Genomic DNA, 24,958 nt, shown 5'->3' with positions numbered 1-24,958 from the left:
ACTGAGAGGATCGAGGAGATTTTTTCTACTTCACATCAGACTACACAAAAAAAGTCGGACAACTCGAAAGAATGTACTATTTCTTAAAGGGCTGCAAGAACTTGGTGTGAAGTTAGAATAACACCAAAATAAAATTCAGAAAATAGCTCTAAAAATAGCAGAGAGATATTTCTTGTCTAAAATTGCAATGATATAAAATCAATATAATGAGAATATCAAGATGCCAAATCAAAAAAATGATAATATCATCCATCAGTATGTGCCCGTCAATATCTCCCATAGGTGAAGCGTTGTGTCAACATAGAAAAGTGATATTTCTCATACGTATCATACTTGATCTTTAATCATTTCTACAAGATCTCTCAAGTTTGAGGACATTTGGAACAACAGAGATACTGGTTGCAGTGATCCTGAAACACACGGCTCCATCTGAATGAACAATTAAACACCTAGCAATACAATGCAATACGTGCTTCAATGTCAATTTGTAGGTATAGCTGATCACGGGCCGGGCCTTGGGCCTAACTTTTTTTCATTTTTAATCGAATTTCGGGCTGGGCCTATTTAAATTTGGATTTCGGTTTTTTTTTTTTTTTTTGCGCACAAGCCCAGCTCCTGTTGAGCTCTATTTTAGGGGTAGCTTTCTATTTCAAAAAAAGCGAGCCTGTTATGGCGCTCACGACTTCATTCTACGCCAAGCCTCCCCATTTGGAAACCATACTCCTGTTCTCCGTGTGCTTGGCCATGTGATGTGTTGGGAAGTAGGAAAATGGTCCAAGGCAATGAAGAGTAGCGACCATAAAAAACAAATGAAGAGCCACCCCTTCTATAGCGACGAAACATCACCATCTAATCCGAGATGGGATATATCTACTAATCTAAGGTGGCCATATCAGCCTGCCGTTAAATATGTCTTGCATTTACGAGCCCTAGAGAGCCAAAAAGAGACTCTCTTTTTTTCCGGAGCAAAGGAAAAAGATCTCTGAAGCCGCTATATGTGTTTTGGTTGGACTGCCCGAATAATCGACCAAGTGTGCGAAGGTAGAGCCTCTGCCGGTAAAACTAACTTAACTATTATGGAACATCAGTTCGAGTCTAAATCTATTTTCTCTATTATATATATCTTTGGTAACAACTAGAATTTATGAAGAAATCTTATATTTTGTAATCTCCAATTTTTTATAGTGAAGCTATTGGATCGTCTTTGACCGTGGACATAGATATTATGTATTTTTGCTTTTTTTTTTTTCTTGTTTTGTTATTCTTTCTTCTTGTCCCGACATCTACAATTGTTCACAAAAATCTCACGCCGCATCTGACAGGTTATTTTCTAGAAAAAATTCTCCACCTTGAATCCAGCCTAGTCTTCACCAACAATATTCACGTAACACTCAAACCTCCTTTTAAACCTATGAATGCTCGCTTACTATATACTAATCCAAGGGGACCATTAGAGCTCTCGATTATCATCTATTTGAATCAATCTTACTACAAATTATAAAAATTGCATTGGATTCTCGATCGAAAAAGAGGGGGTACATGGGATCCAAGTAACAGGATCTGGATATAAGGACTGAAAACTATAGACGGAGAAGAGGCTAGTTGTTTTTTTCAGGTGTAATGTAACAGCTGTCCCACTCCAGCAGTAGAAGGTAGAAGTCTGTCTCAAAGGCCGACAGGACGCGATTCATTCCCTTGGTTACTTATTTTGAGCCAAAAAGCAGTATTCCACCCCGTGATCATATAAGGACATTTAAGAAGAAACCAGCCGCACAGCCTCCCATTCAATCAAAAAAAAGAGAGAACCAGCTCATGATCCCAGTAAGAAACGATGATCGGAAGAGGATCGAGAACAGAAGTTTGAGGACCACCCAGGTGAAAAACTCACCAAAGGACACGCCTAAACAGAAAACCCAAAACCACCAAACTAGCTCATTACATTAGAAGTTAAATTACATTTCCTTGAGAGCGCAAGATTGGGTACACAAACTAGCTCATTACATTAGAAGTTAAATTACATTTCCTTGAGAGCGCAAGATTGGGTACACACAAAATTATTATGGACTTCCCAACCATGATATCCATCTTAGAATAGTCTTCTTTCAAGCTGAAGGCTTGACGAGGACGGGAGGAAAATCAAATAACAAGACCTTATCAATGGCTGCAGTGAATTTTTCTGCGTACTCGAGGTGGCTGGGATGGTTCGTGTAGGTGGCTAGGTCATCCGAGCTTCTGAATGTCAACAAGAACATATGAGTGAAGCCTTGTGTTAGTGTGTTATCGCTCAGCACATTCTGTCCCCTGCATGAGAAGGAAAACAAGAATAGCTAGCATGGTTATCAAGACACCAAGGACTCGTCATAGGCTTGATAACTTGAGAATCGAAAAGGATTTAAATCATCACCACAACGTGATTCATGCTAGCACAAAAACACTCCTTTTGTTAGTTAAGATGAAAAATTTTAAGTATATCATGCATGCTAGTTGTAAGGGTGAAGGGCATCACTTCCAGGCTTCAATGAAGAATCATTTTAGATCGTGTTAAACCCTTACCCAAGCATTCCCAGGGAAAAACATTGGAAAGATGCATACTTTAAATGATACACTTTATAATAATATCTGAGGAAACACCATGGAAGAAAAGAGCAAGGATTAGAAGTAAGTACCATTCAAATGACCGGACAGTGTCCATTTCAGCAACAAGACTTCGCATCCCTTCCATTAGCTTCTCCACTATGACGCCATCCTTGAACTTCGCTAGAACCAAATGCTTGAAGTCTCCCATGGGTTGATCGCTAGAGCAGCAGGCGAAGTGGGAGCAATAGATCGTCGGAGCAAAGGCTGTCCAAATTTAAGAGTTCATACTCTGACCGTAGTCAGAAGAACCACAATGAAGCATCGCACCTTTCTGCGGCAATATCGTCCGAAATATTCCATGTACCCCACAGCGCACAACTGCATGGGTCCCACCACCGCGAGCCGATCAAGGTTTCGTTCGATGACGGGACCCAAGTGTTGTTCGATGAGCTGGCTAGATCGGCAGGGTCCTTTTATCCTCTTTTAGAGGGTACGATCCTCACATGACCAACCTTTTCCTCCGGCCACTGCAGGTTGTCGCTCAGCGCTTGATCTGCTCCCACCAGACATGCTTATCTCAGGGGGCTCCAAGTTTCATGCCCGTAATCAAGCCCAGACATGATGAGGTCGAAGGTATCCCCTAACCTCACATCTCAGTCCCAACCGGTTGTAGGCAGAAAAACGGTTGCTTCCATTATCCGCTTTAGAGTTCCTATGGCGTCCTGAGATAGTTTTGCCCTATAAAAAGCGCCTCGCAAGAAAAGAATTTTTCCCTCCATTCAAGGTACAGACATTTTCGCTACCTAGCCGATGTGGAACTAAGTTCGAGATCCTTTATTCCCACAACATCAGCCCTCCAACGGAAAAGTCTGTGCCGGGATTATGAGCTCTCAACGAAAGCATCATTGATGAGGTCGAAGGTATCCCCCGACCTCATATCTCAGTCTCAACTGACGGTAGGTAGAAAAACAGTTGCGTCCCTTGCGAGATATTATCTGCTCTGGAGATCCTGTGGCGCCCTTGCCTTATAAAAAACGTCTCGCAAGGAAACAAGTTTCCTCCCCCATCTAAGACACAAACCTTTCCGCTTCCTAACCGATATAGGATTAAGTTCGAAACCTCTTACTTCCACAACAATATGATTCTCTCCAAGTACACATTAGGCTCTTCGATCTAGATGGCTGATGCAAGTATACATAAATTACACCAGCCTTTCAAAAGATTAGCGTATTGCTTGCTAGTTGCTTCCCAGTTCGCATCAATTCCCCAGGAAAGCCCGCATAGCTGATGTTGATGTACCAGATGAAGATCTAAAGCACGTGCTTCCTCGACAGACATAAAGCATACTCGGATGAAGAGCCACCGGCTTTTACATGATTCCATCCACGTGCGGTGTCAGAAGGCGGATGAAAGGCTGCGGCATCGGAGCGACTCGGCCAATTGCATGTTTAGCTTGCTGACCGGTACCAGCGTTTTACGACAAAAGATGCCGAAGGCTTAGAAGGAATTACTAGGAAATGATGATGAACAGCAGATGTCGTGCTCCATGGATTCATACAGTAACACGAGAAAGTTGCAGCCTCGGCCTTCCAGTCGGTGGAATATTGAAGGAATTGAGATCCAGGAACTTTGCAGTCATATTTCAAAGACGAAGAGAATCTACCAGTTCCTGTCGCTGGAAAAGGAAGACGTTCAAATAATGTACCGAAAGAAATGCTGCAACATCAAAACAGGGCACCATCAGAAAAATCAAACTCTGGTTTCTCCTTCTATAGCTGCACGAAAAAGGATTGGGGCCCAGAAACTGGCTGATTCCACCACTTGAGAATCATCGGCATATGTACATCAAGCCCCAAAGAAGAGGAACAATCAGCTCTAGGCGAATAGTTTGGTGTAATCTGATGTTAGTTTCTAAAAAGACCTCGTTTGCAACTTAGATTGTCATGGAGAGCAATCTCAAACACCTTGAATTGTATTTCTGTACTTCTGAATTGCTAAGAATATGATGGACTTTCGATGTGCTTTCCCTCTGTTTCATGGCGGCGAGCATTTTTAATGGAGCGGTCGACCTCCGACAACGTTGAAAGCGTACCCAAGGTTCCCGATGGCTCGGAACTGAAGTGATCTGTCCGAGTGGAGTCCATTCTCTGGTTCTCCGACGTCCAAGCAGAACAACCATGGCCTGCAAGTCGGTTGTGACACGGATCCGACTCAACAGTTTCTGGATGATAGGACCTACTGGCTGCACTGTAGACAGGCTGCATTGCACGTTTCCTATCCGGAGAATCTCGCAATGAAATTCTACACACAGGGCACGTCGAATGTTGTTTTAACCATATGTCTATGCATGTAATGTGGAACGTGTGTCCACAGTATGGAAGAATGCGCAATACATCTTTTTCTTGGTATTCTGCAAGACATACTGTGCACCTACAGAGAATACTTCATACATTAGATACACTGACTGGATATGCCCATTCCATTCATGAACAGATAGATGAACATGCAAATAGCTTTGAGCCAGGGGAACGAAAAATAACAAATTGAAACAAAAAAAAGTGCAAATGGTAGCAAGAACAGCATATCCTGTGAAAATGAGAATAACTATCGGCTATATGAATCCACAGGTAAAAGCCAACATTTCATGTACATTCTTAACCCAAAGTTCACAAAGGCAATTGTGAAGGAATCATGTGTAACAAGGATAATCAGTACTTGTCGCCAACAAATCTACCTGATCTGCTTCTCATTGGGGAGAGTGGCGGGGGTAGATTTTTCGGGATACCCTTTTATTCAATCATGTTTAACAAATTCATTTTAAAGGTCACTTATCTTTTGATATATAGTATACGAAGATAAAGATCAGCTATTACAGCAGTATTCATCTTCAAGGTATTTATATAGCCAAAGGACCTAGGCGATTATCATTCCAATCTAGCTAAATTGCCCAAGCCAAAAAGTCACCAAGCTCCAATATTCTCAAAATCATTCTTCCATCAGATGTAAAAGCTTACCAATGCTTCTCCCCCCGGCAATAACCATTCAATGAAATTGTCTATCAGAGTAGAGATCCACAATATGCTGCAGTGCTGTGCCACAACAGTCTACCTACTTCTTGGATCATCTTACCGGCTGATAGGGAATATTTTTACCCACTTACGTTACTGCCATAATCATAAAGCTCTTAAATCTGCCATTTAAAGCATGCAGATGCATCGGCGCCCCTCATAATCCATCATCTAAAGCATAGGCTGGCAGGATATGCATGTTTGAAAGGGCACAAATAAAATTAAGATTATGAGTATTCAATATTAGTAGGGTTTAGCCTCATCAATAATCATTACTGAATAAGATGATGCAAGACAAGTCTTTATTTACACATAAGGTTCCATGCAACCCCAAATTTGGTTTTAATTTCAATAATTTAAATAGCAACATCACTCATCCCCTATTCCCTCTTGGAACCCCCCACTTTCCACAGAACAGAGAAAAGATGGAAAGAAGAAAGAAACTAGGCACATGGTAAGTATAGTGCATATATAAAAATTCAAGGGAACATGCAGTATAATCAAGGAGACTAAAAAGAAGTATATCGAAGAACTTGATGGCAAGATATACACAAGGGCTCATATTTGTTGAAGGTTCAAGAAAGAGGAATTTAAATGTGTTCGAGGGGAACATATATAATATGAGCAATTTAAATGTGTTCAGGGGAAAAATATATAATATACCATCACAATTCAGCTTGATCAGGTACCTACTGATGTTGATCCGTATTGTAGTTTATTACTGCAATATTGGCCAATAAAGGCTGAGATTTACAAAAATGATGCTGGAACAAGCCGACATCAACCTATAAAAGCCAGTAGATGCGAGAAACCGATGTTGCATTGGTAATTTTGTTTCACTCTATATACCAAATGACATGGTACCATATAAGTTTACACTATGACTAAGTAAATGCAAAAAATTCTCAATTGTAAAGGTAACCATAGCAGAATACTACGTAACAGGACTTGGACGTATTAAAAAGAGAAATGTTTTTCAATCTCTCAACAGAAATGAAAAGCTCGAAGAAAAGAACTGCAACCAAAAGAGGCCTAACAGCAGCCAGAGACATGATATGCTCAATAAGTATGGCATGGAAGCAAAGACAATAATAACAAAAAGATTACATGGTTACAAGAAAGATCAAGCCATGGGTGAACCGATATCCAACCACCATGACATATCCCGGAAAACATGTAGAGTTCAGAATTTGACAATTCAATACAGCAATGGATATGAATAAGGAATTGGTCAATTTCACACGAACAACCTCTGACATAATAAAGAAAGGTCTGAGTGCCCTATAACACCATTTAGAAAGCTTAAGTGTGAGGAAATAAAAATAATATTTTAAGATGTTGTCACTGCTATCAAGAATGGGCTACAGCAGCAAGCATGCCACCAGGATTTTATCAATAATATCAATGCACATATTATGCGTGTATATACTCCTAAAGTCGCATGTTGCATTGTTCAAACTTTGTTTCATGTACCTCCACATTAATCCACTTAAGCAATTCAGGTTCTTCCTTGGCTGCATAGAGAAACTCTCTCTCTCTCTCTCTCTCTCTATCCTTTCATATCTGTAGAAGTTCTAAAGTCAAAAAATTATATAACATCTTCCTCTTTTATCAATCAAGACGAAAAGGGTAAAAAATGATACTTCCTTAACCAGTAGCTTGGACTATTCTTTGCCACTAGGAAGATCCTTTCACATTTTGTAACTTTCTTTCTATCTCAATGTAATCATCAGGTCCATATCTTCAAGCAACTACATGTTACTAACTCTAGTGATGCTAAACTCACTCCAGGTATTTTTATATTATGCCCTTTGTAATACTTAGAGTTACTTGATCCTTTCACTAGCTATTCTTCCACCAAAAGATATCCTCAAAGTCTCACTTCAAGCCATATTGTATAATTTAACCTGTTGTAATTTCCATTTTCTAGAAAAATAAGCACATAAACTGAAATAAATCTCAAAAAAGCCCTATCCCTTTAGGGTAACACTCCATCCAATACTTGAAAGAAGAATTATATCTTATTTGAAGTCATACAAATCACATAGGAACTTTTCAACAAGGCCAAGTTAAGGAACCATTGCATTAAGATCATTTATGGTCTCAAAAGTATATTTCTATCATATGACTTCCCTTAGTTCTTTCATGACTTTGAACAAATATGTCGCAATGAAGTCCCCCTTCATCCACCAAGTGAAGGGCAATCATGTTGCCTTAGAAACAAGCTCCCCGTAGGATCGTTACGACAAGAGACATCAAGGTCGACACTTTCTAACCTCCATAGCTATTATTTGCAGCTGAAACTAGACCGTTTGAACTTTACCAAATCAACCCTTGCTTGTATAGCTCACTACGGAAACTGCTTTGATCGGTCCATGTTAGCAAGGACTCACTAGCACTTGCAAAAGTATCCCTTGCACCATTAATTCTCAAATCTAAATCACAGCTGCAAAACTCAACCACCAATGAATTTTTTTCTGTATTGACTAACCTTCTCAAATTCCACAAAATAACTACCAGTTCAAACTTTCAACATCAGCTAGGATTTCTTTTGCACATTAATCATCCATAGTAACCGGTTTTATTTAAGCTGCATGAGCAAAAACCTTGCTACCTGCTTTATATTGTTTTCTCCCATCCATGAAGTCAGCCTTGACCTGCTTCTGAGCTCCAACGAGAGAAACATGCAAAGACCAGGTGCATGACTGGGTCAATATAACATAAAAAGTGAAAATGAAATGGAAGATTTTATGGCATAAAGTGTTGAAATGTTGGCATTTTTTCCGTCAAATTTTGAAAGCTAGATTCGAATCTACTCCTATAATATAGTCAGTCTAACCATGCTATTTTTTCTTCAACAACGAGTTGATTGCATCTCCCATTAAAATCTGATTATGAATTTGGATTTCAACTTGATAACTTAAATCCATAATTAAGCATCATCTCGCAACAGCCAAATATGACAACAAGAAGCTCTTACTTCAAAAGATGAGTAGTGACCATGCAATTGGCCGACCATGAGAATTCTGGTTCACATGTCAGCCACAGCTCGTCTCAAATGTGCCCTTAGAAAATATGATTGTCAACCCCTAGAAAATATGTTAACCATAACTTTCCAGCTTATAAGATTGTCAACCATATGGTTTATTTTATTTCATCACCTTTGAAGCACGGCATATCCTTTTTTTTTAAAATAAAATATCAAGGCAATTAATATCACACTTTAATTACATGAACAGGTAAAAGGAAGTATCTGGGAGAGAAACAGTTCTACTAGGAAGGATAATCACACTGCAGCAACAATTTGCATCACACTACAAGCTTATTTAACTCATGTTATGACAGTGCACCAGAAGGGCAGGCAGAAAATTTAAGCCTTTATTTTCTCACACAGCATCTATACATAACCAGTGAATATCCTGATATTCAAGTGCAGACCTTTTTGTTTATGTTTATTGGAGATAATAGATAGTTGGCTGATAATAGTAGAAAAGGGCAGATATAGAATTAAAATTTGGAAAGAATATTTGAACAAAGGCGTGCATGCATGTTTGTGGGTGTATGTGCTATGGTGAGAATCCAACATAACAAGCTTTTTTGAAAAGATAAGATCGGCACCTTGTTTCTCTATACCAAAAGATGGACATACATATGAATGCATCAAATAGAATTGAAGGCTGATAGCACAAAAGGATGCACGTATTGGGTGCCATATGATTAACAAATATTGCTGGTAGTGAAAGAAGTGTTAACTTACAACTACACGACAATCTCTTAAGATGGATCGATGCAAAAAAAGACATGATAGAGTTAGAAATAAGTATCTCAAGAGTACAACCAGCTGAAGAGGGACTGGAAAAGATTAAGTCCATATCAAACTCCTAAATCCTTAGAGAGAGATCAACTAGGTGTCCTGGCTGTGGATAACCCTGAATGGATTCAGCAAGTTGGGAAGTCTATTCAATCTACGAAAGATGAGGAAAGTGAATGCAGCTCAAAGAAAAAGCTAAGGCCCATATCCAAACAAGAGCAAGGAAAAGTGCCTCCAATAGTGGAGGGAATTCCCCACAAAATTAAACCTAAAACTCCTAATGAATGTCCTCATCTAGAATGTTAGAGGGAACTTATCAAGAAGAACAAACCTCTATTGTGGGACTGGTGGAAAATAAAGTTTGTGAAACCCGAAGTTCTAGATAACTCATTGTTGTGGGTGTGGTTCTCGAATTTAGTCCCATACCGGGCGAATAGCGGAAAGGTCTGTGCCTTATAATGAGGAGGCCAAAACCTTTCCTCTTGAGGGCCCTTTTGTGGGACAAAACCGTGAGGGTGTGCCTAGCGCCAAAGGCGTGGTTAACGGCCCCCAGAACGGACAATACCTCGAGAGGGATGCAGTCGTTTTCTTTGTTCCGGACCCGGTTGGGACTGTGCTGTTGCGGGCAAAAACCTGCAACAGATGGCGCGCCAGGTAGGGGCCCGCCCATGAGCAGAATTCTCCCTGGGACTGGGGGGCTGTGTGCGCACAAGACCTTCCCACTAGGAGGGCTGTGCTGTGGGTGTGGTTCTCGAAATTAGTCCCATACCGGCCGAATAGCGGAAAGGTCTGTGCCTTATAATGAGGAGGCCAAAACCTTTTCTCTCGAGGGACCTTTTGTGGGACAAAATCGTGAGGGTGTGCCTAGCGCCAAAAGCATGGTTAACGGCTCCCAGAGCGGACAATACCTCGGGAGGGACGCAATCGCTTTCTCTGTTCCGGACCCGGTTGGGACCGTGCTGTTGCGGGCAAAACCCGCAACACTCATAGAATGAAGAAGGGGTGTGACCTTATGGCCAACTATACTAGCTCTCCTAAAGGGATAATCTTGCTCCTATAGGATCCTAGTTTTGGGGATATTACAAAAATTTTCGAATTCGACCAAGTGCTGACTTGCTGCTGTTTTGATAAGGGGACTTTGAAAAACTTGACTTTATATTTATGGATCTAATCTATCTACAGATAGGCGCCTGCTGCAGTAATAATTAATTAATCTCCGCCTTAGCATACAATGACCATGGCTCGCAGCGGGTGATTTTCATATTGTCAAAATCATCGATGCAAAAATGAGAGGTGGAGTACTTTTTTAACAGGAGCCCAGACCTTTAAATAAATTTTATGACTGTCTGCAGAATGCGAACCAGACTGATCTTTGTTCCTCGGGGCACAGACTCTCTTGGAGCAATCAACCTGATGGGACCAGACACATCGTCGGCAGACTAGATTGAGCGTTAGTTAATCCTGAGTGGATCCAAAAGCTGAATACTTCTAGGGCTGAATGAACAAGAATCGCTAAATATAGTTTTGAGCATATCATTTTCCAGGTAACTATTTGGTCAAGGACAAAGACAAAGGGGAAATATAAATTTAATACTTATTTATAAAAGGTATAAACAGGCATTCATGTGAAGAAGACACTTAAAAGGAAAAACACAATCGGCAATCTCTGTCAGTCATACAGAGCCAGCAGGTCGGTTCTCACTTTTAGCCAATGACACAAAGGAGAAAGAATGGCATACAAGAACAACTGCATAACTGGACATAGAGCACTTGAGAAACTTACTGAATATCCTGTCCAGATGAAAAGTACTGATCACCAAACTTCTTTGTTGGAAAGCTTGCTACTATTACTGGCTCCAATCCATGGATCCCACGTTCCAGCTGTTTCAGGAGACAATTCAGCAGAAAAAAAAGGATCAATAAGTGCACAATGCACAAAGATCAAAATCTAGAAGCACATGAGTATTAAGAAAGCAAACTTCTTCACGGCAATACACAGAATTTCAGCATGTCGCGGCTCCAAACTTATCCCCATACGCGGGATAAAAAGGGAAAAGTGGAGCAGGACACGGAAGTTTGCTAAATAACAGTTGAATCTAAAGCCAGGAAAGAAATAGTCGCTTCATTTTATTTTTTTTCAGGAGCGATTCCACTTTAAACTCAAAAAACTAGGAAAAATATTCCATCTTTGACAATAGGAGCTCAGTCATCAGAATCAATAACAAAAATTTGGGTATCTGATTGAAAGAAATCATTAAAGAAGGATACTTCTAGCTCTTAATTAGCACCAGCAGAATCTAAGTAACGTGCTTACAGTTAGAATTACGAAAATAAGTACAAAAATCGCATTCAAACTGTAGATTTGTACGGAAAAGATTCACCTTTCTTTCTCGACGGAAAGAAAGGGGCATTTGATGATCATAGCCAACCATCACAACGCTCAACAGCAACCGAACCAAAACTAACTACTACTCCCTCAGCAGACAAAACAACCAGACAAAAAAGAAAAAAGGGAAGCAGGAGGCGGAGAGAGCTCACGACGCTGAGATCGGATCTGGAAGCGGTGGGGAATGCCCTCCTGGAGGCCCTCAGCTGGATTCTCGCGCAGATGAGCCTGGTGCACACGAACACTATGAACATGGTGCTCACCGCGAATCCGATCACCGTCATCACCAGATTAAGCCCCGTCGACATCATGACACCACCCCCCCACGCCCTTCTCTTCTTGCTGCCCCAAAGAAAAAGAAAGAAATCTTCGAATTACAAATTAACAGGAAAAAGAGAGCCAAAATCTCCGCCTCAAATCCCTCCAATTCCCTCTCCACAGTCTCCCGTCATCTCTCCCTCAATCTCTTGTCGGAAAGGAAACAAGTCCCAGGCTATCGGAAGCGATCACACAGGGAAGAGGAGAAGAGTATCCAGACGAGAAGCCGAGAAGCTCTCGCTCTCCCGCCGTCATGGAACCAAAAGCTAAGAATCCGAGAAAGAGAAAGGGAAGAGGAGAGAGGGACAGAGATGGAGAGACAATTAGAGAAGGAAATGGTAAGGGCCCGCCTCCAACTCCTTACCAATCCGCTTTTGCCGCTAATGACTCGAGGGGCCTCTAAGGAGATGATGATTAATTTAATTAGTGATTTCTTAATTGAAGGCGTCGCTATTTTATCTACTAATCAATGAAAGCAAGGTTTGGGTGATTCGAACCGTTCGGAGCTAGCCGGTGACTGGAATGAACCGGTCGCAAGTGGGGGAGTCGGTTGGGACTAGAAGGATCTGGATATTGGACACGTCTAATAAATATATATGATTTGGATACATTGCTTTTAATCTATCGTATATCCAACTCAATCCATATTTTATCTAGTTGACGTCTCTCTTCTTGCCTCAGTAGGTAGATGATGCACCCTTAGATATGCATCAGCTCTCCCGAGGCTATTTGGCTAACCTTACTAGACAAACATCATTTGGCGTCTTTTTGGATCTGTTTATGGATATGGAATATCTTAACCTCGAGAAAAATTTCTCCGAATCTATGTGATAAAGGAGGCAAGAGTGATTTCACTCTACCATCTAATAAATCTTCCTCTTCGACATATTAATATACTAAAAAAGCTTGTCAAGAAGATCTTATTGTTTGATAAGATCTTTGGATATCCAAATAGCTCCTAAAAATTTGTTATTAAAAATAAAATGCGCTAAAAGTTGTTTTCAAAAGTATACTTAAGAATTGGCATTAAAGTTTGAGGGCATGTAATTTGACAAATTGTTAGGCAATGATCATTCTTGACAACTCTTCGGAAATATACAATTGTGAATGGTTGATGTAGTACAGAGACCATATAATTTTAAAGTTTCTAAACTATATCAAAATCTTATTCTCTTTGTGAAAACCAAAAGAAAAAAAAGAAAATGCTTACAATATAAAACATGCAAAAGAAATAGTTGATGCAGAGACTAATAATTTTAAAGTTTCTAAACTATATCAAAACTTTTTCTCTTTGCGAAAACCAAAAAAAAAAAGAAAATGCTCACAATATAAAGCACGCAAAAGAAATAGTTGATGCAGAGACCACATAATTTTAAAGTTTCTAAACTATATCAAAACCTTGTTCAACCACACCTCCCCCCCCCCCCCAAAAAAAAAAAACACAATATAAAGCATGCAAAAGAAATATATATCACCTTTCTATTGCCTATAATTGATGTCGGAGTGTTTGCAGCATTCATGGTATTAAAGTAGATCCATAATCAAAGTGAACAATGGTAATTCAATAGGAAAAAAAAATTGCAACAACAATAATAGAACTAAATTTCAAGAGAATGGGACTTCAATATAGCTTTTTAATTTTTCAGAATTTGATTTTTGATTTGCATGCACATGGCAATGTTCACGTACTAGATCACGTATATGATAAGTAAAAAGAACATTCTTGTGATTTAAACCTTAGACCTCCCGCAACTAAATACGTTATATCATGTATGCCAGCTAGTTGTTGTTGGCATCTCATGATGTTAAAAAAGTTCAAATGATTCGAGAAATATGAGAGATAAAGTATGCGAAAACAATCCAACGAGTCCGCGAGAAACTATGTTAATAAAAAAGAGTGGAAGAAATAAATGAGAATGCACGTAGATTAGACATCTAACTTTTTCTCTTTTTGTTCTCGGCATATATTTGTCGAGAGAGAAATTAAGAAAATTCTAATTATAAACAGATAGAATCTAAAACGGAATATTACTCCCTTATTTAATCATATAATGCATATACATATATAATTTTTTATTTAAAGGTAGCAACAAAAATACAGCATCAACTCTGATGGGCAACAATCGACAAAGATGTCCCAAGAATATACAAAAAAAGGAACCTAATTACCGGTTTGGTTTCATTCATAACACAACAAAATCAGATCTTGATTTGCACCTAATTACCGGTTCGGTTTCATGGCATGAGATATGGTTCAGCTGGATCTACTTCTCGAACTTGTGTATCCGTGTATATCAAGCGAGATCCGAAGGCAAACTGGACTCCATCCGGTCAATTCTAGAAATAAGTTCTTTGTGTCTCCCTAACCGGCATAAGAACCAACAAAAAAGGAGCGAAATCTGGTGACCGACGGGCGCCCATTCCTCTGCGAACGAGGAGGAAATCTTGATCGCATGTTTCCTAATCGAATCTCCATCACGCGTTTCTTAATCACATCCAGCCTTATCGCATTGCCTTCCGCTTAACGCTCGGATCCCAACCGTCCATTCGGCACGAGAGGTTCCGTTAAATTAGTAACTTCGAATTAAGGTCGGCTTACCGGGGCGAGCTAACCCGGCACCAATGCCGTTTGAACTCCTCCTCCGTTTGGGGACTTTCTTCATGATATAAGGGCATTTTCGTCATCAAATGCAATGACCGGAAATCTCCTCGAACGCCCGGCGAAGTCCGCGAGGTGACGGGCGAGGGCGCGCTTTTGGGCCGGCTGGGAACGGGGAGGTAAACGGGGTTTTACGACGGAGTCAACGGTTCGAGTGGGTTTTCTTTCCTTCCTTTTATCCGAAACGTAAAAATACTTTATATATAGCCGTTGGATTGGCGCAAAGGATGGTTCCACCCATCAAATCCGTGGGAATAATAATGATGAGTGGGGAGGGAGGGACGGTGGGCGCGGGAGTTTTTCCTACGCTTTGGAATTTGGATGATGGTTTGCGTTGACATCATTAAAAACAAAAACTAAACCTCATCACCTATTGATTAGGGAAACCAAACACGCTTGTGGCTTATTAGAAATTTTAGACTTCATTAATGGAATTTGTATTATATTCACTGATGAGCTCCAGGCTTTCGAGCAGATTTGGACCGCAGCGGCACCTCTGCGTCAAGTAATGATCACTTTTGCCATCATTACCAGCAAATTTCTCTTTCCCCCTTTTTACTTCAAATTTCTTCTCTCTTTGGTCATCGAGCTAATTGCAGTCCTCCAGACAGGCAAAGTCCATCTTGATTGGTTATTAATATTACTCTTTGTCGCAAATTCTCTTGATAGTTGACATGCTCTCTCTTTCATCATATAGAATGAACATATCTACAACTTGCTTGTAGAATAATGATCCTAGCTACCAATTATATCCACCAGTAGGAATGCTATTCTCATTTTCAACTACATAAATGATATGCAACAACATGTATAACGTTATACTAGTTAAAGCATTACAACGCACGTCGCACGGGTGGAAGGGATTTCTAACAAGAAAAGTGGATTTGGATACACCATATACTATAGTCTACAATTTGGAAGAAGACAAAGCTTGCATTGGGGTTATTAAGGAACATGCTTTTCATCCCGTCTACAATTTCTCAAGAGTATGTCTAGGAGATACATGCACCTTAACTTCCTTAAATGATGACAATATTGAAAACAATGTCCAAAAAACACCACGGGTTTGGAAAATTGGTCAACAGGAGGGTAGATGATGATCTCATTTTGTGTGTGATTGCTTGAAATTTTCTACACCTCCATTTTACAAATCTCTGCATTTCAATCGCGATCCATCTTGACAATTTTGAATTTCATTCAATCTCGTCTCACATAATATATTTAGCCATAATACATAGGCATTGCCTTTTCTTCTTATAGAATTTATGGATCATTGCATTTTTGTTTTTGCTCAATCATCGATGTGGGGGTAGTTCATGTCAAGTCGATATTTCAACTTTGTTGATTGTCTATTATTTTGCTAATGCAAAACTGTCTTGCATAATTAATCTTACGTGCCCAAGACATGCTTACTGAAAGAAATATGCCCAAACTCTATCAATTTTTCAGGATATATACAAGCAATAGTAACGTTATCATATACTTTCTAGAAAAGGCAAAAATCTGTGTCATAAGTGTATGCTCCTTCTAATAAATTTTTAAAATTATCGAGTTAATATTGTGAAGATTACTTGTGTTCTCTCTTCTCCCCTTGATGAGGTGATTTTTAGGACTAGTCATTATCAATGGGTCCAAAATTTCAAGCCAGAATGGGCGCAAGCAGACCTTGGCCCACGTCACATCCGCGAAAGCCCATACGAAAGCTGGTCATTTCAGCACTTCTAATGGGCCCACACGCATGGTCGTGTATCATTAGAATTCTGGCCGGATGGATGGCTCAGCCGAATAGCGGTGCTTGTTGCAGACGACTAGCAGAATCCAGAGAGCGCCGGAGGATACCCAATACTCCAACGGCGATGGTGACCATACAAATCCCAAAGGAGTCCATAGGTGATGAGTATTCCCTAAACGAACATCACATCTCTCACAAAAAGGAATTAGCCGTAAGATTTTTCTTTCTTTTTTCTTTTTTTCTTAGCTATAAATTTAGATTTCTTTTGCGATCGAGTTATGTGCTGATTAAGACTCAAGTTGGATAGAACTGAACATGCTAATATTTTTACCCGCAATATGACTCTCTTAAAAGGGCTCGGAAGGAGAGATTAAATGCTTTAACCTTGTTATTCTCTTTCTGATAATATGGACATGCAATCAAAAAGATCTAATAGATTTTCAAGATTAGTGACAAAATTAATCATCCTAATGTTCAATATAGAAGTGGAGTTAGGCTATATATATAGCGAGAGAGTTAGGCTAGGAGACTTCTAAAACCTTCTGGCTCCAAAATACTTTCAGACAAACAATGAAGGACTTGGACACCACCTCGGGCATGCATTTCAATCCTGGATCCGCCACCTTTAAATGTGCAGTTTAGATCCCCTATGGAATGGAGACTTATCTCTCTCCACCGTTTAAGTGGCGCTGCTCCGTCCAGCTCCCTCCTCCAACCATCCTTACAACCACTACCCCACGTCTCTTCATCTGCACCTTCCCTCTCAGTCCCGCGCAACCCAATCCATGCTATCATAGCGAAGGCCGGAATGGCTCCGTCGGCGCTCGATCCCTTCATCTTGTTAGCAAACGCCAACGAGCCTCTTAATTAGTATAGTCAAGGACGCATTACCACTCTAAATCAATGATCATGACCGTAGTCTGGAAGTAGCCATGGTGACTGGCGGCAGCTAGGGAAGGTTGGGGTCAGCGACCATGAAATTCTAGAGCTACCAAGATGCGTGGCGAGGAAGCTAAAAGCCGCGTTCTCAAGGGAACACGAGAATTGCCGGAGGATGGGAAGTACACTGGCACGAAAAAAACTTTGGCGAGGAAGCTAAAAGCCGCGTTCTCAAGGGAACACGAGAATTGCCGGAGGATGGGAAGTACACTGGCACGAAAAAAACTTTCGAGGTACGTAGGTCGAGTCAAGAGTTTGAAAAAGACATAAAACCTTCTTTTACTCAATTAACGATGATCGCGGTCAGGATCTTAAAGCGCCGCATGGATATATACTTTAGATGTAGTGGAAATATAAGTTCCTGTTGGAGAGAACCTAAATCGCATTTCTCTTCTTCTTCTTTTTTCTTTTTTTGTCTCATAGATGAAATTTAGGTACTATTCATATGCCACCACCGTGAAGCTACTCTAGTATAACATTTATTTCGAGCTGAGATGAACCCCGTGAATGATACGTGGTCCTAAATTATAGATTGATATCTATTAATTAATTTTCTAAATTCTAACATGTACATGTCAATAAGTGAACCAAACGCCGTGTCCCGCTGGAACTATTTGCATCACGGCCGACCGATCTGCCTCCATCCCATCCAGAAGAAATTATTAAAGAAAAAAGAAAAAAGAAAAATTAAGAGTGGAAGTGGGAGGAAACAGAGTGAGAAAACCTTTGATTTATTCGATCAAGCATGGGTACGCACAAGCAGCAGTCCAGCAATGATCAATATACATCTGGAGCAAACACGAATGAGGCTGAAAACTCCAGTCCGCCTGGCCAAGAAGCCATACTTGTCTGCTTTGCCAAGACGTTTTCGTCTCCGGTCGCCTCACACGCCATCTCTGGAGCTACCGCCGACGGTGCCGCCGCTGCCTGGGCCGGGTAAGAATATTTCATCAATGTTGCCGCCGGTGCTCCTCGCACCAGGTGCGTAGATGGCTCCGATATTTCCGCGAAGGCTCCTGCCGGCTCTGTGGTTGCTGCCCCCTCCCGCGCCGGCGTGTCTGTAGATGGCGGCGACGTTGCCCTCTCTCCCCTCGACGTCTCTGTAGATGCTCCCTACGTTGCCTCCGCCTCCCGCGCCGGATCCATAGATGGCACCAACGTTGCCGCCGCCGCCGCCCAAGCCCGGTCCATGGTTGGCGCCGACATTGCGACTCCCTCTAGCGCCGGATCTGTAGATCCCGCTGCATTCCCCCTCCCAGTCGTAGATGTCACGAACGCTGCCGCCGCCGCCTTGGCTGCCGACCCTGGAAACGCCGGTCGCCATGTCGCCGTGCTGGTTCCCCTGCTCGACGAAATAAATAACAGAGGATAAGGAACAGTTCACTGATTAAAGACTAGCCGATGGGCATCGATGAGAAGGACGTCGGGCTAACCATTTTTTTTAGCTTGGTTGGTGGGAAGTTTCCTTCTCTGAGGGATCGCTATGAAGTTGCTTGCGGGCTTGACCACTAATTTATCTACGCTTGCTGGTGGGACTGTACGAATCCAGCTGTTTAAAGCAAGGGGATGATGTCGAACGCCATTAGCGCGCGACAGCGAAGATAAAGCAACAAGATTCAAAGGCTGGGGAAAAAAAAAGGAGAGAGAAAAGTAATGCTATGAGTGCCCCTTCGGTGCGCTCAAAAAGTTCCCTCCAGGCTTCGACTGTATACAGAAGTGCTGCGAGTTGGATGGCTTTTCATCCGGCCTATGCATTTTCTGCTTTTTTCGGATTTTATGGGCCACATTCGTATCCATTGTATGTGAGTCGTCAATGTACCAAAAAAAAATATTCCCTCTACCGCCGTACATGATACGAGAGGGTTCCAGCAAGTCGCCATAATTTGTATCTTTGGCGTCAAAGAGTGCTTGATCTTCTTTAGCCTGGTGAATTGTTGGATCATGCTCCCCACAGATTTTTAAGCACTCCAAAACCTCCACTCATCCACATGCATAGTTTCAGAGCCACCATCACATGATCCAACACTGGATTTGTGCGAAAGAATATGAATCCTTCTTTCGCGTGAAAGATACATCCTCAACTCGGTAATTGATGCCATCCATAAAAGATGTTTGAATATTACAATGCTAGGTGAGTATTAGTGGATTTGAGAATTTTTCGTGTACACATAGCAAAGGCTTTAAAGCATGTTTACATCAAACATGATATAATAATTAATCTAGCAATAATCCATTTCATTTTAAATGATTCGGTTTCGACATCAGGAATTAACCACTGTGAATTGAGTTAAGCTCAATCAGCATAAATGAGGAGACTCTGCATGCAGATTGAGTCAGTTTTACTGCCTCTTTATCCAAAACATGTTTATTATCTCCATGAACATCGAGTATTTTAATTTGGTACTCACAAGATGTTTGACGAAATAGTTTGTCAAATATGTGCCCTTTTTCTAATCCATCCTCCATACATAAGAAGTGAGCTTTCTTATGAATCACTGCAACTTATATTCAATGAAGCTTGAGTTGCAGTGCTTCCTCCAAATAGTCTCTAAATAAAAGCACAACTCTATTGAAGCAGGCACAGCTGCCCAAACCATTTCATAGTAAAGTTGACTTGTAGCCTCTAAAATGACATTGTCTGAAGTTGACTTCTGGTGATCTTGATGCTATAGTCATGCACCTGTTCCCTTCTGTAACACCCACTTAAGCAACATCAAATTAAAGAAAAGAGGCATGGTACCCTACACAGCTTCATCAAAGGTGCAGCAAATCCTGCATGCAAGTTTGATGCAGCATTTCATAGATTCGCAATGCAAGAAAAGTCCCGATCGAGGTGGATTGCCTTTTTATCCAAGCATGACTCGCGAATCTCTTGAAATTGAATCTTACGTCCTACATGTTTGTTAGTGCAGAATTTTAGTACGTAATGCACAACAAAGCAAAAATTATGTAATAATACTCCACACCTACGTTATCTTGAATGAGTAATAATCCGTCCTGAACTCATCTCGTGGAAGTCGATCCATATTGGAAGATATATAGTCGAGAGCAAGGACGTACGGTGATCGCACCAGCCGGGCAAGGAGCTAGGGTGATGTTAGTGAATAAAATCTATTGCATATATATGCGTTCCAAAGATCCAGAAGTGAAAAAAATAACGACCGACGATTAGTGATCTGTAAGATGTTTTTCATTTTCCGGAGAAAATAAGTCTTGGAAGAAAACTTGCAGCATCTTACAACTACGTTTCCTCAAAAGCTAGCTATCCAAGTGCATGGCCTGTAGTGGTTTGGAGAGGAAGTGCACTGGTTTTCAATCCAGATCCTAGATCAGCCTGACAGCACGCCCAATAAAATAAGTATATTGCGGATCCTTATTCTTCTGATAAATCTTTAACGAGATGAAAGCAAGATGCTTATCTCCTTCTGCCATTGTGGAATCTTATTCTTGGGATCAATTTTTAATGGATGCTTATCTCCTGTCCGCGTCAGCCATGATAGAAATGGAGTTGGGAATCTTATATGGGGCCGTCAAGCAGCAATAAGCTGTTCTTGACAAGGCATCGTCGACTTTTATTATTGTCGCATAGAATATCTTGATTCTCTTATTAAAAAAAGTACGGACCGACATGCCCTTTATATTCTTTTGCTCGAAAAGAAATGGATAGAAATTAAACATCCCGATGTCATGGAGCTCCATCTTAGGCTAGATCTTAGTAAGGGGGAGCCCTGGAAAACGAGGACTGATGCTGGTGCGCGAACGAAGAAACTGGCGTTCTTCTTATCTATTTAAATATCATTTTTTCATTACGGTTGCCAGCTGATTAAGTTGATGAAGTGATTAGAGGTATCAATAACATGAATTTCAGTCTGTCCTATATCATTGTAAATTTATTTTCTCAATAAATTAAGTAAAGATTGATAATTTTTTAATAGAAAATAAAGAAAGGAAAATAATTTCACCCCGTGCATTCAACCATGCTAAGTCTAGTCCTCAAAGTGACTTCCATAGAGATAGTGCGATGATGCACTGGGATTAGATGAGCATACGAGATTGGCCATTCTGGGAATGTCATGTTAATTAGCACCGGTCGACCCCCGGCCACATTTTGAATACGGGAGATGGAGCAGCCATCAATCCATAGCTTACTTGTCTTGCTTCTTCAATATTCGATGGTATTTTATATTTTTTCCATAAAAAAAAAAGAGCAATAGCATAATTTGCATTGTGGGAGCATAGTTTCTTATTTGAAGAGAGAAGACACTCTACTCCCTGGTACGTTGTGCCCCTATATTCACGACAGTAATTTTTCTATCAGGCTCGGTAGCACAAGATTTGTATGATATAATGGGTGCAGGATGGATCTCATAGGTGGCAGATTTGCCAACGTTGTCTTCTCCTTCACAACCGGTCACCTCGCAAACAAGGTGCGGAACCATTGGAGACATCCGTCACGCTGCCGCCCGTCTCCCCCGCCCGGCCCACTTCCATAGATGGCGCCGACGTTGCCCCCGCCGCTTGAGCCAGGTCCGTAGACTGCGCCCACGTTGCCGCCACCTCTGGCGCCGGGTCTGTAGACGGCGCCGACGTTGCCGCCACCACGCTCGCCGGATCTATAGATGCGGCCGACCCTGCCGCCGCCTTCCTCCCCGGGCTCGAAGATGCCACCGATCATGCCACCATGCCGGTTCCCCTGCCAGATAATTAACATGACGCAAGCTCATTAATTAATGGATCGATCAAAAACTTGCAGATGGGTGCGAGGATGGGTCTGAATCTGAATGAATGACGAGGACGTCGGGCTGACCATATTTTCCGAGTTGCTGGGATGTTTCTGTCTCCGACTAAGTTGTTTCCAGGGAGGGCTTGCCCGGTTTGTAGGAAGGAAATGGAGAAGCGAGGAGCAAGGCAAGCCAAGTTTTGCCCCTACTTCAACTCCGCCTGAGGCCCGTGCTTGTTACTCCTGGAGTAATACGGACCCTAGATATAGATAGCGCTTTAATAAACAAATTCCTTACCTCTCCGGAACCGCCAGCTTCGAGCCCCGGTTCGGGAAATGGAACAAAAGGCCTAAGTCATTCCTTTCGGCTCCATTAAACTATTTTCCCCTACTTCCACTCCACCGGAGCCCTACATATCTTTCCGCTCCAACTTTTGCCACATGGAGAGAGAGAGAAAAAAACTCTCTGAGTGTATCCGCTTTTTTTTTTTTTTTTTTTTTTGACAAAACGTATAACTCGCTTTCTTTCTTCCCGGTCTCAGCCTTTCTGCGATTCCCCCACCACCCTTCTTCTTTAAACGTTTTTGTTTCTAGTTTTTAAATCTTTGTTTTTTGGTCAAAAGTTTTTAAATCTTTCAAGTGCTTCAAAAGTCTCGAACTCTTTTTATTTTTCTTTTTTTGCCGTGACTCCGGTATGTTTTTTCTGCTCTTTGTTTTATCCATCCAGAGACACGTGCATCCACTAGTTAAATGCTTCTCATCTAAACAACAAGACAGTTGCTTAATGGGTAAGCAATTTGAATGTTATCTTACGTCATGAATGCAATAATACAGTGTTATGTTATCTTGGATATTTTCTTCCTCCTTCAACTCCCAATCTTCGGTAAAAAATTTGTATTGAAATTATAATTCGAATTGCTTGTGCTCTATATAGCACTAATATACTTTATATTTAAGTTGAGCCCCAACGTATAGTAAAATACAATAATAAAATATCATGATTATAAAAAAGATACTAGGGACTAGATATAATATAATACAAAGGCAAAATCCTATGATTTGATATAAATACTAAATTTGAATATGATAATCAAATTTCATAATTTTTGAAGATTGACACTAAAATTGTGTATGCAATATATAGAAACCGTGATATCCGGCGAGATTGTGCATTATTCTGAGTTGTAATACTCTTTCTCAAGTTGGTGCATGTAGATCTGTAATACTGAACTTGCATAGTACATAAAAAAACTAATCACGGTCCAAAGCCTTGGTAAAAATATCAGCATGCAGGTTGTCACTTGGAAGAAACTTGGTCTGCATTGTGTCTGCCTGTAATTTTTTTTTGCACAATATGATAATCTATTCCGATATGTTTTGCCCGCTTATGGGATACAGGGATGGCAACAATACAAAGTGTTGCTTGGTTATCATAATAGAGAGACATAGGTTCAGGGTGGTGAATAGCCAAGTCAAAGAGTAGAGTTTTGAGCCAGACTAATTTACAAGCAGTGGAGGCTATAGATCGATACTCAGCTCCAGCAGTGGAGCGAGAAATAACACTTTGTTTCTTTATGCGCCATGAGATAGGACTATTACCAAGAAACTTGCAATACTCTATAACAAAATGGCGAGTAATGGAACAACTCACTCAATCAACATCACAATAAGTACTAAGATGAAAGTTGTTCGAAGCATGCATAAGGATACCAAAGCCAGAGCATGATTTGAGGTATCTTTAAACTTGAAAAGCAGCATCCATATAGAGTTGGCGTGGTGCCTGCATAAACTAACTAAGAAGATTGATAGTAAAGGTAATGTCTAGATTAGTGATTGTGAGATAGATCAAATAACCTATCAAGCGTTTGTATGGTCTAGGGTTATACAAAGGTTCTCCAACATTAGGTGATAACTTTAAATTTTGCTTCATTGGGGTGTGTGCTGGTTTAGCACCTAGAACAGGTATATCTTTATGAATATCTAAGGCATATTTCTATTAAGAAAGAAAAATATTTTTACTAGAGCATGCAACTTCAATATCCAGAAGGTATTTAAGTATGCCAAGATCTTTAATTCGAAATTGATCTTGGAGAAAAAATTTAGTGAAAGCAATGGAAGAAGGTTCACTATCAACATAAACAAGCATAATAGTAATGTTGCCTTTGGATTGGGGTAAAGAGTGAATCGGCAACTAATTGAGTGAAACCAGCCTGAAGTAGTGTATTGGAGAATTTGGAATGCCACTTACGGGAGGCTTGTTTAAGACCATATAAGATTTTGTTGAGGCGACAGACTAATTGTTCTTCTTTTTCTTTCTTTTGAGAAAAATTTGGTGGCCGTTACATGTAAACTTCTTCACGTAAATCACTATGGAGGAAGGTATTATTGACATCAAGCTGATATAGATGCCATTGTTTGGCTGCTGCAATGGAAATAAAATAACAAACCATGACCAATTTGGCAACAAGAGCGAATGTTTCATGGTAATTTAGGCCTTCAACTTGAGTGTAGTCTTTAGCAACAAACCTTGCTTTATACCGTTCAATACTACCATCAGACTTTTTTTTGATCTTTCCGATGGCATGTTTGCCTGGTGAAAGTGGCATCACAGTCCTAGTGTGATTAAATTCTAAGGCCTTAATTTTGTCGGCCATAGCATCACGCAAGTGAGCATGTTTTATTATTGAGGAAAAGAACTTGGAATTCTGAGAAAGAGAAAATAGAAGCTAAAAAAGCATGGTGAGAGCT

General features: G+C 40.7%; 3 protein-coding genes across 4 annotated transcripts; all 3 read right to left on the bottom strand.

Moving 5' to 3' along the window:
- Window positions 1-2,102: 2,102 nt before the first annotated feature.
- LOC120113119 (stress-response A/B barrel domain-containing protein At5g22580-like) lies at window positions 2,103-2,785 on the bottom strand. The gene is made up of 2 exons (XM_039133927.1): window positions 2,667-2,785; window positions 2,103-2,301 (listed from the first exon to the last, which is right to left on the bottom strand). The coding sequence occupies exons 1-2, from the start codon at window positions 2,783-2,785 to the stop codon at window positions 2,103-2,105; spliced, it is 318 nt and encodes a 105-aa protein (XP_038989855.1).
- Window positions 2,786-3,658: 873 nt separating this feature from the next.
- LOC103719848 (RING-H2 finger protein ATL38-like) lies at window positions 3,659-12,532 on the bottom strand. Of its 2 annotated transcripts, none has more exons than XM_008809277.4 (3): window positions 11,995-12,529; window positions 11,240-11,337; window positions 3,659-5,007 (listed from the first exon to the last, which is right to left on the bottom strand). In XM_008809277.4, the coding sequence occupies exons 1-3, from the start codon at window positions 12,151-12,153 to the stop codon at window positions 4,572-4,574; spliced, it is 693 nt and encodes a 230-aa protein (XP_008807499.1). In that variant the 5' UTR covers window positions 12,154-12,529; the 3' UTR covers window positions 3,659-4,571. The 2 variants fall into 2 exon arrangements, with proteins under 2 accessions (XP_008807499.1, XP_038989267.1); XM_039133339.1 differs by lacking the exon at window positions 3,659-5,007 and adding an exon at window positions 10,893-10,917 and having other exon boundaries at window positions 11,995-12,532.
- Window positions 12,533-18,202: 5,670 nt separating this feature from the next.
- LOC103719847 (keratin, type I cytoskeletal 9-like) lies at window positions 18,203-19,162 on the bottom strand. The gene is made up of 2 exons (XM_008809276.4): window positions 18,924-19,162; window positions 18,203-18,832 (listed from the first exon to the last, which is right to left on the bottom strand). The coding sequence occupies exons 1-2, from the start codon at window positions 18,924-18,926 to the stop codon at window positions 18,374-18,376; spliced, it is 462 nt and encodes a 153-aa protein (XP_008807498.3). The 5' UTR covers window positions 18,927-19,162; the 3' UTR covers window positions 18,203-18,373.
- Window positions 19,163-24,958: the final 5,796 nt, after the last annotated feature.

The sequence above is a fragment of the Phoenix dactylifera genome, chromosome 14 (assembly GCF_009389715.1).
Source record: "Phoenix dactylifera cultivar Barhee BC4 chromosome 14, palm_55x_up_171113_PBpolish2nd_filt_p, whole genome shotgun sequence".
Classification (NCBI taxonomy): Eukaryota; Viridiplantae; Streptophyta; class Magnoliopsida; order Arecales; family Arecaceae; genus Phoenix; species Phoenix dactylifera.
The sequence above is the reverse complement of the archived record's forward strand: the minus strand, read 5'-3'. Positions and strand labels throughout refer to the sequence as shown.

Bases quoted from the DNA above. Each gene is read 5' to 3' on its own strand.
- LOC103719848 (XM_008809277.4), bottom strand. From the start codon at position 12,153: ATGATGTCGACGGGGCTTAATCTGGTGATGACGGTGATCGGATTCGCG. The intron at 11,338-11,994 runs GTGAGCTCTCTC...CTCCTGAAACAG, and splicing joins CCAGATCCGATCTCAGCGTC to CTGGAACGTGGGATCCATGG. The intron at 5,008-11,239 runs GTAAGTTTCTCA...TATTCTCTGTAG, and splicing joins TCATCTGGACAGGATATTCA to GTGCACAGTATGTCTTGCAG.
- LOC120113119 (XM_039133927.1), bottom strand. From the start codon at position 2,785: ATGGGAGACTTCAAGCATTTGGTTCTAGCGAAGTTCAAGGATGGCGTC. The intron at 2,302-2,666 runs GTACTTACTTCT...CTTCTCATGCAG, and splicing joins ACTGTCCGGTCATTTGAATG to GGGACAGAATGTGCTGAGCG.